Source organism: Vombatus ursinus, unplaced genomic scaffold, assembly GCF_900497805.2.
Source record: "Vombatus ursinus unplaced genomic scaffold, bare-nosed wombat genome assembly UNPS02014768.1, whole genome shotgun sequence".
Lineage (NCBI taxonomy): Eukaryota > Metazoa > Chordata > Mammalia > Diprotodontia > Vombatidae > Vombatus > Vombatus ursinus.
This window is the reverse complement of record NW_020954546.1, coordinates 12,298,050-12,313,980: the sequence shown is the minus strand read 5'-3', so window position 1 is coordinate 12,313,980 and position 15,931 is coordinate 12,298,050. Positions and strand designations below refer to the sequence as shown.

The following is a 15,931-nucleotide window of genomic DNA, read 5'->3' as shown; positions in this document are numbered from 1 at the left end:
AAGAGGAATCAAAAATCCCCCAAATGCCTAATGAAATCACAAAGGGAAGTGGGACTTGATTAGCAGACATGTCTTCTGCTCCCTGATGGGGATACTGAGGACATCCTGAATACTGGGACACTTGGGGATCCTTGGAGGGCAGCCCTGAGCATAAAGAGAAGGCATGATCCAATGGTGCATGGGCATCTTCAAGGCAGGTGGACGGAAGGATGGCTGGGACCCTTTGATGACATCATCCTTCAGCTTGCGGGAATTCTCCGACCAATTCAAACTGGAAATCCACGAAGGGCACATCTAGAGTTGGATGGCTTCGGACAGGCCAGGAGCGTTCCTGTGGAGCCAAGGCTTCTATCGCCTCTCGAGGTGGCATGTGCATGGGAATCTCCATTCAATGTCCCTGATGGGTCATCACCCAGTCTTTGCTGGAGGACAGCTAGTGAGATGGAACCCGCTATCCACCATAGCAAGCCATTTCATTTCTGAACAGTGTTAATTATGGGGAAGATCTTCACCTTGAGCCTAAACCTGTGTCTTTAGAATTTCTCCCCATTGCTCCTGGTTCTGCCTCCCCAAGGCCAAGCAGCACAGGTAGAGACCCTGTCCCACATGAAATACTCTGAAGATGTTTCCCACCCTGGACACACTCAATCCGATTCCAAGCTGTCCTAGGGATAGAGCTCACTACATCCACTCAATATGGGTGGTGAATTCAGCTAAACTCTGCCGAGCAGAGGTCTCCTAAGGCATCAGCAGAAGGGGAAATGTCCTGGGCCAGGGCTGTGTCCAGAGATTCTCGAGCCTGTGGAAAGCTCTGGGTGCCAGAGTCCTCACCTGGCCATCACTTCAGTCCCCAGAACCCCATTTGTCCAGACCCCAGTCCATCCCCTCTGCAAGGCCCAGCAGACAGAATCGCACACCGGGGGTCAGAGGCAGAAGGGATCTTAGGAATCATCTAGTTCACTGCGATCTATAAACGTAATGGAATGCTCTTCTGCAATAAAAATGACGAACGTGAGGATTTCAGGGAAATGTGGAAAGTTCTGTATGAACTGATGCGAAGTGATGTGAGCAGACCCGGGACAAAATCTGACACAATGACAGCAGAAAGCAAACAAAGAGGGAACAGATAGGAAGCCCAAGCGTGAGTAAGCTCGCAGGGAGCAGATGACATGACCCATCTCCTGCCCCAAAGCAGAGGGAAAGGGGACAAGCAGGACTGAACGTCCCACACAGAGGAGATGGAGTGCACCTCGGGCCTATCTAGTCCACGCCACGTTCATTCTGTGGATGTGGAAAGGAAGGTCAAGGAGACTGACTGATTGCTTATATTAGAATGTTCTGTGCTGAATTTTTTTCCTTATTACAAGAAAGGCTCAATTTGGAACAGCCTATAGATTTTTTCTTTCTAAAATAACTCTGATATAAAACAAAAAAATCAATATAATTTTTTTAAGGAAAAAAAAAAGAAAAACCAAAAAAGTTACTGGAAAACAGATAATGTAACATAACGCTTCCTCCCAGCATCGAGGCAGGGGACTAGGAAGGCTCTCAGACATGGTCACTGTATTACACGTTTTTTTGTTAACTGCTTTCCTTTATCAAAAGGGAGGGTTTGGTTCTCAAGGGGAAGGACAAATATTTCCAGGAATAACTGTGTTGTTAAAAAAAAAAAACCCACAACAAACACCCCCCTTCCCCATCAATAACACTTCATTTTTTTTAGTGTTTTTTTTTAGGCAATTGGGGTTAAGTGACTTGTCCAGGGTCACACAGCTAGTAAGTGTCAAGTGTTTGGTCTGAGGCCGGATTTGAACTCAGGTCCTCCTGACTTCAGGGTCAGTGCTCTATCTACTGAGCTACCTAGCTGCCCCCCATCAATAACACTTTAAAAAAAAAAGAAAAAGAAATCTGGTTAAACCTCTTCATTGAATAAAGGAAACAGAAGTTCCCAAAGGTGTCATTTGCTCCAGGTCACACAGCGAGGTGGTGGCAGAGCCCAGATCAGATCAGTGTCTCCTGTCTCTCTGGCCCCCCCTTCAATCCCAATCCCTGGTAAATCTTCTGAGGCCCTCTTCGCTCTGTGCTACGTTCTAATGGGAAGGGCAAGAATTCAGAGGCCCAAGGCTCGGCTTCATGGTCCCAGCTGTCCTTGGTCAAGTCACCCGATTGGCTCTCCTAGTCTGTCTCCCCTTTATAAAACGAGATCATAATTACGTTATTACATCATTGGATGGTGGCCAATTTAACTGACCACCGTGTGCAGGTGCTGGGCAAGGTGGGCAATACAAAATGTAGATGAAGCCTCACGTTCTACCAAGTAAATGGTAGCCAGGTGCAGTGGATAGAGTGCCAAGCCTGGACTCTGGAAGACTCATCTTCCCGAGTTCAAATCCTGCCTCTGTGACCCTGGGCAAGTCCCTTCACCTTGCTTGCTTCAGTTTCCTCAGCTGTAAAATGAGCTGCAGAAGGAAATGGCAAACTGCTCTGGTATCTCTGCCAAGAAAACTCCAACTGGGGTCCCATAGAGTCAGACATGACTGAAACAGCTGAACAACAAAACCAAATAAACACTGCTAACTGACTGGGTGCTTTCTGGAGGCCTTGGCTGGCAGGAGCCCTGGGGAGAGCTGCTTCGTGGGGTCATAGCTTTAGGTCTTCAGAGGCCTGTGAGGCCAGTTCCCCATTTTACAGATAAGTAAACTGAGGTCTCCAGAGGGACAATGCCAATGCCAAAGGTCACACAGCAGCAAGACCAGGATTAGAATCTGGGCCTCAGGGTCAGACTTAGATGAAGATACTAAGGCCAGAGAGGAGGAGTGATTTGCTCCAAGTCACATGGGTAGTAAGTGACTGGGGTGGGATCTGAACCCACATCCTGTGGGTTCTATATCCAACACTCTTCCTACTGGACCGTGCAGCTTCCCAGGGCCTTGGCCCAAAGCGGTCACTCAGTCGACAGGAATGACCGGACTACTTTTCTGAAGAGCAGAGAAAAAGGGAGGATGGTCCCCCTCTCGGGTCCAGCACGGATGTCACCATCTGCGACCACAGCCTCTAGGCCGGATGTGATGACATTTTCCCAGAAATGGCTGGGGTCAAGACTCTCACTTCTGCTTCACGAGCAGTGCAAGATCCTGTTTCCCCTTGGGGGAGGGAAAGAAAAGGGCCCAAGGAGGGCTGGAAGTAAAGGAAGCCAAGGAAGGAGGAGTGAGTGCGTGTGTGTGTGTGTGTATGTGAGTGCGTGTGTGAGAGCATGAGTGTGTATATGTGTGTGAGTATGAGAGAGAGAGAGAAAGTGTGTGTGTGTGTGTGTGTGTGTGAGAGAGAGAGAGAGAGAGAAAGAGAGTGTGTGTGAGTGAGAGAGAGAGAGAGAGAGAGAGAGAGAGACTCCCTGTAGCTGGGGTCGGTGGGGTGGAGGGGGAGGTCCTGGGAAACGACTGATGGGCATTCCTGCCCCCTTCCACAGGACTTCCCGCCACGATCCCTCACTTTCCTTCCCCTCACCACAGAGGAGCGACTATCTCTACTCTTCACAGCCGAGTAAATTACAGCTCAGGGTGGCTAACTGCCCAAGGACGCGCACACACGTAGTAAGTGATGTAGGTGAGATCTGAACCCGACTCCTCTGACGACATTTCAGTTATCTTTCCACTGGACCAGGCTGTCTCTCCTCCATAAAACTAAACCCTACCTGGCCCTGGGTCCCATTCCTCCCTGACTCAAAGGATCTTGGTTCAGCAGTCCCTTCCTCTAACCAAGCAGCCCTACTATGTGCTAGCCACTGTGTCAGGCGCTAGGCCCACCAGCCTGAAGAATGCAAGAACCCCTTCTCCAACGAGCTTCCATCCTAATGGGGAAGTCAATCAGGGCACATGAAATGTACAGCCTCCGTGTGAAGTGAAGAGGGACATCTGTCTCCACGTACCCCAAGTCATTAAGTACCGGGTAGTTTGGAAGGAGGGCACCAGCAGCAGGGGAGGGGGTTGGGAAGAAGTCAGGAAAGGCTGTTTGTGCCCAAGATGGTGTTCGAGCTGCGTCCTAAACAGACGAGCCTGCTCCTTTTCCAGGGAATTACTGATTTCCACCGTGTTGACTGCTAAGCTACCCTAGCGCAAAGGCACCAACGTGTCTTGGGTGCAGCACACACACACACACACACGCATGCACACTTGCACACACTCGAGTCCACACAGAGATCTATTGCTTTAGGCATGGGGTAGCCTTTGGGGAGGAGGAAAGGGGGTCAGCTGTCCTGCTGGTGACCTTTCCCAATCACTAGAACGTATCAGGGTGACCCAGGGGCCCCTCCCAAGGAGTCCCTGGGTCTTCCCAACAGGCGGCCAGGCACACCTCCAACTCCATGGGAGGCGCCCAGTCCAGCGATCAGGGCTCCCTGCTTGCTCTATGTGTGTACAATACATGATAGAATTACTGTACCTTTCCACCGGGTGAAGTAAGACTCGCCCCTCTCCATCCATCTAAAGGAAGCTTTTTTTGCCGCACCCACTGGCAGCGCCCCCAACCTCGCTGAGGGCTTGATGACCCCTGCAGGCCTTTCCAATACAAGGCTTCTCTGAGGTTCGATGCTGGAAGGCAGTTTGAAGTCTGAGACTTCCGGGCACTGCCACCACCTTTCTGAGCCTGAGCCAATGCCTGCCCCCGGGGGGATCTATCTGGGGGTCCAATGAGATGATGTTTGTGAAGGTGAATTTTGAGCTTTAAAGCACTACGCATATGATTCCGAGCATTATTATTACCTTGCCCTTAATCGGATACTCCTGTGATCTTATCCATGAGTCATGGATGGAAATTAAGCAGCTGAGTTGTCGCGTCTTCCGTGAAGTTTTTCTTGAAGCTTGCTTATTTGGGAGGCAGTATGGCACAGGGGTAAGAACGCTAACTCCTCATTCAGAAGTCCTGGGTTCAAATTCTTTCACTAACTATTACTATCTGTATGATCCTGGGCCTCAGTTTCCCCCTCTGTAAAATGAGGGGGTTGGACTCAAAGGCCTCTGAGGTACCATCCCAGACCTAGGATTCTATCATGGCTTCATTTAATAGCCCTGGGCCTCAGCTGCCTCATCTGTAAAATGGGAGCGTTCGACTCCACGGTCTGAGGTGCCTCCCAGACCCAGATCTAGGACCCTACGCTCCAAGGGGGATGGTAGTCATTTGTGTACTCGGGCTATTAAATGCTAGGGTGCACCCCTCGCCCCGCAGACACACTCCAAATACCTTCGCCAGGTCCCCCAGTCTGTGTGACCATGAGGGCCCCTCCTGCTCGCTATCTCGCTCCCAAACCCTACGGATCTGGCCACAGGCAGAATTTCCCGACAAATCCAAGTCCTAGTCGGACCTTAGCGATAGGGCTTCAGAAGCACCCAAAGCCTCTTGTCTATTTTAGGCGGATCGTCGGGTCATCCTGCTGATTGTTTTTTGGACCGGACCTGTAATTTCATTAATACGGGGAACTCCTGCAGAGGAAAGCCCCTCCACCACAGCCTGCTGGTAATGATGCCGCAATTCATCACCCGAGAGAGCTGCGTGAAGCATTGAGAGGCCAAGAGCCGCACACCTCATATATGTTACCTCATATACGTTCAAACCCAAACCTTCTTGACTCCAAGGCCAGCTTCTCATCTACAACATCACACAACAGCTCCCATTCTGCACACAGTAAGTGTGTACTTAACGATTGTCAAACAGAATTCACATCTTCTAGGGATCACAAGTGCAGAAGCTTCTGTACTAGCTCTGTATAATCCAGGGACACCCTCATCAGCTCTACTCAATGCTAATAGGATGGGCTAAGAGCTGCTCAGAATGTGGCGGAGTGTGTGCGTGCGTGTGTGTGTGTGTGTGTGTGTGTGTGTGTGTGTGTGTGTAAAACCCTGTAAAGACACGCCAAGGGCTGGAAGCAGACAGACCAGTGGGCTGGGGATGACTGAGGAACCCCAGGGAGCAACCAGAGAGCCATGAATGCCTTTTGACTCAGACAGGCCAAGAGGCGGCATTAGCCAGGGATGGGCTCTGTAACTAGGGGCTGAAGGGGACAAACTGGGGACCAATCTTCCCGGATGCTCAGGGTCACCGCCAGACCAGGAACATTCCCTTCCAATACCCCCAAATTCAGCACCACAGATGATACAAGGAGAGAGAATTAGTTGGAGCCAGGGAGAAAGCCAAGTGCTAACTGTTCTTTTCAAAGAGACCACACCAGAGAATTGCAACAGAGGACAGCAGAGGCAGAGATCTGAGTACATCCCTCCAGTAAGTTCTATAGCTATTGGCCCCAAACAAAGAGGCCCAACTAACCCAAACAGAGATACCCCACCTCTAAGTAAGTGAATTCTCGGCTTACTTCCCCACTATGCCATGACTAGGTCATAGGATTATACATAGAAAAAATCTTAGAGACCACTTGGTCTAACTCCATCATTTTATAGATGAAGAAATGAAAGGCTAGAGAGGAAGTGACCTGCCCAATGTCCTACAGGTACTAGGTGTCAATGGCAGGATTTGAACTCAGGTCCTCTGAGTCTAAAGCTTTGGCTCTTTCCGTTATACAAAGGTACCTGTATGTACGATAGAGTGACTTTCTGGTAACTATGGCCATTTCTGTGTCATGAGAGCTGAAAATAAGGCAGAAGTACTTTCTATAGCTGGGTTTTTGACCCCCTAAGTATACCAAAGACTTGTGCAGCTTAGTTCAGAAGCAGATTGCTGGGCTCTCATCCTAGCTCTACTGAAAGTGCTTCAGTGCTTCTCTCTCCCCTAGTTGCCCCTTCCCCACCTCCGCTCCCTATCTCCCAACTTGCCTACATCCCTATTCCACTCTTAACCAAGTAAATGTACCTATCCTTCCACTCATCCTTCTATTCATCCATCCATCCTTCTATCCATCCACCCATCCATTCACCTATCCATTCATTTATCCATCTACCCATCTATCTAGCCTTTTATCCATCTATCCACCCATCCATTTATCCATCCATCCATCCATCCACCTATCTATCCATCTACCCATCATCCATTGATCCACCCATCCACCCATCCATCTATCCATCCATCCACCCATCCATCCATCCCTCCACCCATCCATCCATCCCTCCACCCATCCACCCATCCATCCACCCACCCATCCATCTATCCATCTATCTACCCATCCATCCATCCATCCACTCACCCATCCACCCATCCGTCCACCCATCCATCCACCCATCCGTCCACCCATCCATCCACCCATCCACCCATCCATCCATCCATCCATCCATCCACGTATCCATTTGATCTCCTCTTACTCCTGCCTGTGAGCCCACATAAAATGCCTCTGCCTCAGACCAGAAGGCCCTTTAATCCTGTTAACGGGAATCTGAAATGAGTCTGAGGTCCCCTGATACTCATTCCCTCCTCTTGGGGAAGCCTATGAATCTGGCTGCAGGTCGAACCCCCTCCGAATCCAGATTCTCACAGAAGCATCAGAGAAATCGGATCAAAGGATCTACAGTTAGAAAGAACCTCAGAAGCCATCTGGTCCAATTTCCACTTCATTTTACAGATGAGGAAGCTGAAGTCTGGAGAGAAGTGTCTTAGGGTCATAGAATCATAGGCAGAGAGCTCGAAGGGGCCTCAAAGGCCTTCCAGTCTGACCCCCACATTTTGCAGATAGGGAAACTTGCCCAAGGTCCCACAGGTATTGTCAAAGGCAGGATCTGAACCCAGGTCCTCCGACTCTGAGCCTGGGCCTTTCCCAGAGATTACTGTCTGCCTTCTTGTGCACAGGTGATGAAGTCCTGCTGTCTGGGGAGGAGCTCACATCTAGGAGAACAGGCCATCTGGTCTTGTCATCTACCATCTAGGACTGGGATTACTCCACTCTAGGGGAGGAGGATGCAGGTGGGGAGGAAATGGCTGCTGACTGCCCTTTCCAAGAACAGGCCAACGAAGGAAATCCCTCGGCTAGATTGTGGGTATGCGACATTACTCGTACCAGGGCAGCGCTGGGCTGGCCTGGCGGTTCTCTGAACTTCGCCTCTTTCTCTAGCATCGTCTTGTAATGTCAAGTCAAGTAATGGCATGGAAGATGGTTTTTCTTTTGAGATCTGGACTCTTTTACACATTGTGTTTTCCCCAATGGATGTCTTTAAAGAGGCCTGACAATCAGAGAAGCCCAGAACTTCAGAACTGGAAGGACTTTGGCAGTCATCAATGGCGGCACTAAACCCTGCATGAGGATTCTTGTGGGCTGCAGATTGACTTAGAAAACCACACATCAACATTATCTGCATCTTATTATATTTTTATTTATGTTGTTAAACATTTCCTAAATACATTTTATTCTAGCTTGGGCTACATGGGGTCCACAAGCTGCGTATTTGATAACTCTGATCCAGACCAACCCATGCCTCCCAAGAATCCCCGCTACAGGACACCCAGCAGGTGAATCTCAAGCCCTTGCTTCCTCTGGGGGGGGGGCAACACAACCTCCCAGGGCAGTCCATTCCACTGCTGGGCAGCTCTCAGTGTGAGGATATCCAACATCAAATCCAATTTTGTTCATTCACCACTTCCATCATTCTGCTCCCGCTTCTGCCCTCTGAGGCCGAGCAGAACAAATCATATCCTTCCTCCACTTAACAACCCCTCAAACATTTGAGGACAGTCACCATCATGTGTCTCTTCTAAGCCTTGTGTGATTTCTGTTTTGCTCCTAATCTCTAGAGACACTTCATCTTGTCCTTTCTTCCCAAAACATGGCGACCAGAATAGAACACGATACTCTCAATGTGGCCCGACCGTGGGAAATATCCCTGGACAATCCCTTGCCTGGCTCTGGACATGCTGGATGATGGCAGCATCAACATGACCCAAGATCACACCAATGTTTTTGTTTGTCCTGTTCAGCTGCCACCTCATAGACTCTTACTGACCCACAAACTGTGAGAGCCTGGGGGTCTTTTCCATAAACTATGGTCTAACGACATCATCCTAGCTGTCAAACTGGAAGGGCTCTCAAAAGCTACCTCGTCTAACCCTCTCCTGGCTCAGATGGGGAAACTAAGGCTGGGGCAGGAGGAGTGACTTCCCCAAGGTTACATAGGTGGTACATGAGAATGTGGGGATGGATTTGAACTCAGATTCGGTGTCTAAGTTCAGTACTCTTTCCACTGCACTGAACTAATCTGCCTTCTCTGGAATTCAGTAAGAAATTATTCAACAAAACTCATTGTATACTCACATATATAACTGCTGCCTCAGTGATACCACTACTAAACCATCATTTTGTACCCAGGAAGTTCAAAGACAGTGGATGAGGTCTCACTTGGAGGTTTGTTTCCCCATCAGACTGTGAGTTCCTTAAGGGCAGGAACTGTCTTTTCCTTTTTGTACACTCAGAGCTTAGCTCAGTGCCCGGTACGTAGTAGGTGCTAAATAAATGTCAATTAATTGATATTGACAAAAACACTCAAATCACTGCTTTTTGTGGTAGCAGAGAATGAATGGCTGAGCAAACCGTGGCATATAAGTGAAATGTAATGTTATTGGCCACAAGATATGATGAATATGAAAAAATCAGAGAAACAGGGAAAACTTAAGTGAACTCATATTCGTAGAACCAGGAGAACAACGTACACAATGACACAACAATAGAAAATAAAAACTTATGGAATGGCATAAAAACGCCGATTGCTGCAGAGAGCAGTGGTGACTTCAGAAAACAGACAGTAAAATATTCCTACTGCCTCTTGGCAGAAAGGTGGTAAACAGAACGAGGCAAACGTCAGCTACGGCCAATGTGGTGATATGTTGTCTTAATAGGATTTCTTTGTTTCAAGAGAGAGGTGTTGTTGGTTTTTTTTTTAAAGGGGGTGTATGGAGTCAATGGGAAATGCCAATGATTAAAAAAAAAAAGGAGAGTCAATAACACACACACACACACACACACACACACACACACACACACAATTGTTCCAAGGTCTAACAGTTGAATTATCAAATATCAAAGTTGGAAGGGACCTTGTAAAACATCCTGCCCAACTTTTCTCCCAATGAAGGCATGCCCCCTCTCTATAACATCTCTATTACATCCTTAGAGATGGGAATCTGCCCAATGATTTCATACTTCCAGGGTCAAGGAGCTCCCTATTTTATAATTCATAATTTACACTTCTTTTTTAGATAACTCTAGTTATTAGAAAGTTCTTTATCTTGGGCCGAGGTCTGCCTCCTGGTTGTTGTAACTTTGAGGCCTTGCCCTCTGGAGCTGCAAAGAGCATGGCTAGAGCCAATTATCCATCCATTCCCAAGCACTGTCAAGCCAGAAGGGAAGGAGAGGGCATTCTCTGGGCTCCAAACGAAGACACTATTAGCTGTCTTGAACTGCCAGCTCCCTGAGAACATCCTTAGGACAATTCCAGTAGTAGACAGACAAAAACAGGATTTCATCCTGTTCCCATACGACTCAGATTGTTTTCTGCAAGGCTGCCATGTTTTAACACCTTTTCTTTCGCTACAGCTTGGAGATTACGAGTACTTGGCGTCCATTAAAAATGGTGCTCTTAAATTTTTAGAGATAATCTGAGTGCTTGCGGACGGCAATGGAATGAACGTGTGATGAGGGCTGGATCCAGTGAAATGGATTGGCTGAGATTTTAAGGGCATTTTGATACCCATGCTTGTCATGGAGGGCTTTCCCACCTGTCAGTTTATATGAGATAGTAGACTTTTATTATAATTATAATATTATTGTTGTAGCAGTTGGAGGGGTGGCAACTCCCAGTTATTTTATACTTTCCTGACACCAACTCTGGTGTGGCATGAGTGTGGTTATCCTCAGTGATTTTCAGAGAGCTCAAAGTCACACAATTACTAGCGGTCAGACCAGCACTTAAACTCAGGTCTTTTGACTCTGGGGTCAGTGTGCTTTCCAATATATTGACACACTTTCTTTAATGTCACCATTCTATGGGAGGCAGACATGGTCTAAGCGGGTCTGGAGTCAGAGGACCTGGGTTCAAATCCCACGTTGGAGGGGCAGCTAGGTGGCGCAGTGGATAGAGCACCGGCCCTGAAGTCAGGAGGACCTGAGTTCAAATCCGGCCTCAGACCAAACACTTGACACTTACTAGCTGTGTGACCCTGGGCAAGTCACTTAACCCCAATTGCCTAAAACAAAACAAAACAAAACAAAAGAAACAAACAAAAAAAATCCCACGTTGGGAACTTACTAACTCTGTAACCTTGGGCCAAGAACTCGATCTCTCTGGGTCCCAGTTTTGCCATCTATAGAGTGAGCAGGTGGGAGAAGATGACCTTTGAAGCCCCTCTTTGCTCAAGTGCTAACACTTTCAGAGCTGATGTGCCTTCTCCTTCCAGCTGCCTGAGGTTTCTTTGAGACCACCCTTTAAATCACAACTCGCAGCCATCACCGCCACAACACTTCCAGATAACTCCACCTGTCCTTGAACCTGCCTTTCCCCTTAATGAACTTTCTTCATAACTGCCGCACATATTTGGGTTGACTGACATCTCTCTAGCTTGCCTCCCTTTTTAGACTGGGAGGTCTTTGTGGGCAGAAACCACGTCTGTTTTGATTCTGTAGCCAGTACCATGCATTCTGTAGGTCAGATAAAGGAATACTTGACCATCCACCCCACATAAAAAAAGACCAGTGAAGCCAGGACGGAGTGATATCACAGGCTAATCAATAATTCAGCAGGCTGACCAGATGGTGAGACTATTGTCCCCAGTCATTTGTACCCTGATGCAAGAAGAGGACCAGCCTTGGGAAAACTGGTCTATGCTTTGGATAGACCTGACCAATCAGAATGTGGCCTTTCATGGTTCCCTCAGACCTTTCTCGAACAGAAGAGGGGCTGGTGGGAGAGGAACTTGGCTGCCTTCTCTTCATATCATGTTCGTCAGGAGATGGCTCAAACTCTACCAAGGATGCTGTCCAAGTACTAGAATTGGGGGGGAGGTTTTATTTTGGGGGGGCCCTCCTCTACTTGAGGGAAAGTACTCAGCTTTCATTCCAGTTGTAGACTGAGGCTGCTGGACCAGGAATGAGGATGGGGAGGTCTGAGCCTAAAGAAGGATGATCTGGAGGACCCTTCTCCCATAGGAGGAAAACTCAGGAGGGGCCTGCCAGAGCCCCAGTGAGCATGCCTGGATGGAGAAAGGTTTTCTTGCTCCAGGCTTCATGTGCACTTCATAAACAGCTTGGGACGGCAGATTTCAGGCTGGGCTCCTGACGGCTGAATAATTGATGAGCATATGATATCACCTTTGTCTGGGCCCCACGCTGTCAGGCTGCTCCACGAGGGGCAGGGGACCCCAGAAATGAAATCCTCAGAGAAACTAGTCACCAAGAAGTCTGCCTCTATCCCCAAGAGGAAGCAAGGAAGGAAGAAATGAAGATAAAAGGAATCCTGCCTCATGCAACTCCATCCTTGCCCCTCCCTCCCCACCTATGAGGGCCAAAAGACCTTCTACACACCCGGGGCTAAGCTGGGGCTACGTGTTACTACGTGTTACTCTCACAAGCCCTGGTGTGGTTCTGTTTAGGGATGGGATCTGATACAAAGGAACCAATGCAGGCACCTTGGTCTCAGTTTCCTAAATTGTAGCGTGAGTAGATTCCACTAGATGGCCTATGAGATCCCTTGCTGCTCCAGATCTCTTCTCCTGAGTTACTTCCACTTTCTGGGCCTCAGTTTCCTCATCTGTAAAATGAGGGGGTGGGGTTAAGTGCCTTCCGAGGTCCTCTCCAGCTCTAAATCCAGAATCCTAAGGTCTCCACAAATAGATAGGCTTGGGACTGTTTCTCGAGGGTTACTCCCTCCCCAGGCTCTCCACGGCCTCCAGGGCTTGACCCTCTGCTAGACTAAGGAGGCTGAGTTGGGGCAAACCCAAGCCTGGTCCCCGGGCAACTTGTGCGCTGTATCTATTCCACAAACCCTGGACATGAAGCCTCTGCTGAAAAGCCAGGCCAGCCTCCCTGCGCAGGGTTGGACGCATCCCTGTCTCTGTGCCTCTGCCTGTTCTGCTGCCCTAGCCAACGAGGCCCCCCTGCCGCCACTTCTCCTCACATTCCAGGATTGCTCCTGCCTGCCCTTGAGTTCCCATCACACACGTTGTGTCTATGCTTGTGTTTTTATTTAGAATTTAGATATAGATGCCACATCCAGGGCAGGGACTCTGTTCTCTGCTTCCTCATCTTCCCTTCACGGCAGGTATTAAATTAATAGCAATTAATAAAGGGACTGGGGGTGTGTGTGTGTTGCAAGGAGCAGAGTGGCTCCCCCTCCCCATCTGTTGGCCAGACACTTGCCAGCCATTTGTCTGGAGATGGGATCGAGGGGCTATAAAGGCAGCAGGTGTTGGGTGCCCGACGTTTGCCCCCATCCCCAGGGAAAGGGGAACCTGCTGCCCGGCAGTGTCTCAGGGTCCTGTTTTCTGAGGCTAAGCATGTTCTAATCATCCTCCAAGGGCTGGGGGCCTTCTTTCCTGTTGGCCACTGGGGGATTGAGGTGTGAACAGCCACCCCTACCCTGCCCTGTCTGGCCAGGGCACCTCACCTGCCCACTCGGTCACACAGATGACAGCTAGCTGAGGGCCCACAGAGCCCCCCCCGCCCCCCCACCAGATTTTTTATTTGCCACACTGTCCTCACCCCCTCCCCTTTCTAGCACCACCCCTTTCCTAGTCCTGCAGGTGTCCCAGGGGGATAGAGATCATCCGCCCCTTTGTACAAGGGGCCCAGTCCCACCCCCTACTCTGCAGTTTTCTAAAGCAGGGAGGGGGAGGGCAAAGGAACCCAAAGAGCAGTGGGCTGAGCCCATGGTAACTCGAGCCGACAGAAATTTGCCTGGACCATTCCCTGGTGATCACTGCCCAACCCTGCCCTGGAATACTGACCTTCTTAGGAACCTGGATTTAATCCTGGACAAAAATATCTGAGATAGCAATACTTCCTTAAAAGCACCCCGCCCCCGGTATTGGGCCCCAGTGAATATAAACAATCCTGTGGCATCTCTGTAGTCCAACAAAAAGGCTGAGCAATCTGACCAGGCTGTGTCCTCACCAGTCCATGATCCAGGCTGGTCACTGGACTGCAGAGACCCCGCCCCCCCCCGCCCCCACCTAGTTCCACCCCACCTGGAGGGGATCAGTCAACCAACAGGCATCAATAAGTGCCCAGCATGTGACGAGTGCCACGGGTACAAAAGCAAAAGAGACGGTCTCTTTTCTCAAGAAGCTTCCGTTCTATCCAGGGTGCCATAAGGGGAGAGAGTCAGGACCCCTGGCTGAATGTTGTACCAACACTGGGGCTGCCCCATAGACCCGGAGGGGAACTGCCGGCTGGTCTCGGTGCTCAGTTCCACATATGGCAATCGGCTTTCTGCTGGGTAGGGGGTGGGCTGCCCAGAACTTCCGAAAGGACCAGAATCAATTAACGAATGTACGGAACACCTGCTATGTGCTCAGAGCTGTTCTGAGGAAGGCAGGGTGACAAATACCTGGTCCCTGTCCCTGAGGGGGAAGTGTACCCCTTTACGGGCGTGATCTGAATTCCTGCAGGGGTTGGAAGTGGAAAAAGAAAAGGGACCTTACAGTCTTCCAGGCTGTTCCAGGCAGGTTGGATAAATGCCCCCATACCTAGTTCTATTAGCGATGTACATCCTCCCTCCTTGTCCCCTCGGTCTGCCCCCATCAGTCTAATCTGCCTCTCCTTCCCCCTGCCCCCCACCTCTAGCTAGCCTTGGTCTTTCCAGGTTTAGAGTTTATAGCCTTCCCTATTCTATGGCTTCACTAAAGGGGGCCATCTCTACCTTGCTGTGCTCTCTGCCCATATACCTGAAGCAGGTATGCTGGGCCCAGGGAGAGATGCCCTGCACCCCAACTCTTCCAAACCTGTTGGGTTTTACGGACAGTTACGGGACAGTCAGATGGCTTGGCTGGGAATCTCCATTTCTCTGGGGTGACCTCCGGAGGCAGCCCCTACGGTGGCAGAGACGGTGGATGGGAGGTGGCCATCGGGGCATCCCTTTCCTCAGTATCCGGAGAGATTCTCCTCAGTGGACTGGAAAGCGGCTGGGAGAGCCCCCTTCCTCCTCACCTTCTCTCTGCCTCCCTGGTTCCTCTCTCTCTTCCCTCCCACATGCTGGGAGCTGGGGATCAACAATAAAGAAACTTTCACCGATCACTGGAGGTGGCTCCAGAATGGGGGGCTGGGAAGCGAAGGAGGGGTCCCTGGCTAGAACCCCCGCAGCTCACTTACCATCTTGCTCACATCCATGACCGAGTCTGGAGTTGGGAGGAGGACCAGATTCCGGCTCCCCCAGTGCTGCTACTCCTGGTTAATTGGGTGCTGGTAGTGCCATGTTAGCGGGCACAAGGGCAGGGAGAGCCTGCCGCGGAGCGCGGGGCTCCCATGGAGCTGGGCAGAGCAGCAGGACCCAGGCTGGACTGGCAGAGAGGAAGCAGGGGAGGGCGAGGGGGGGTGGAGGGAGGGGGAGAGATTACAAAGCTGGGAGCTGCAGCAGCACACAGAAAGGGGGGGCGGCAGGATGGGGAGGAGGGGGCCTGCGGCAGCTCCGGAAAGCAATCCCCCCCCACGCCTGCCCTCCACCTGAGAGAGGAAATCTAGAAATCAGCTGGTGCGAGAGGCCACGAGCCACGGGAAGGGAGAGGGACGAATGAATCGGCAGATCCCAATGGCTGCAGCAGGCTGGTGCACCCAAGCCAGCAGCGGCAGCAGAGCCCCAAGTGTGTGATTTGAATAACAAAAGGTCTCTTCTCCCCGAGGATGGGGCAGCTATTGAGAGATGAACCAGTGCGGGAGAGCCCAGCCCAGGCAGCCAGAGCCTGTGTGTGTGAGAGTGAGAGTGAGTGAGAGAGAGAGAGAGAGAGAGAGAGAGAGAGAGAG

At 50.2% G+C, this 15,931-nt stretch overlaps 1 protein-coding gene across 4 annotated transcripts in view; it reads right to left on the bottom strand.

Moving 5' to 3' along the window:
- Window positions 1-15,931, bottom strand: part of HIP1 (huntingtin interacting protein 1) — a 131,514-nt gene that overhangs the window by 53,506 nt on the left and 62,077 nt on the right. Inside the window, exon 1 of one of the 4 annotated variants that reach the window (XM_027861768.1) lies at window positions 15,284-15,889. The exons of the other annotated variants lie outside the window; for them this stretch is intronic. Within the exon in view, the coding sequence (XP_027717569.1) occupies window positions 15,284-15,301 (18 nt within the window). The 5' untranslated portion in view covers window positions 15,302-15,889. Of the gene's footprint in view, window positions 1-15,283; window positions 15,890-15,931 lie in introns of those variants that run through there. 4 annotated transcript variants of the gene reach the window in all.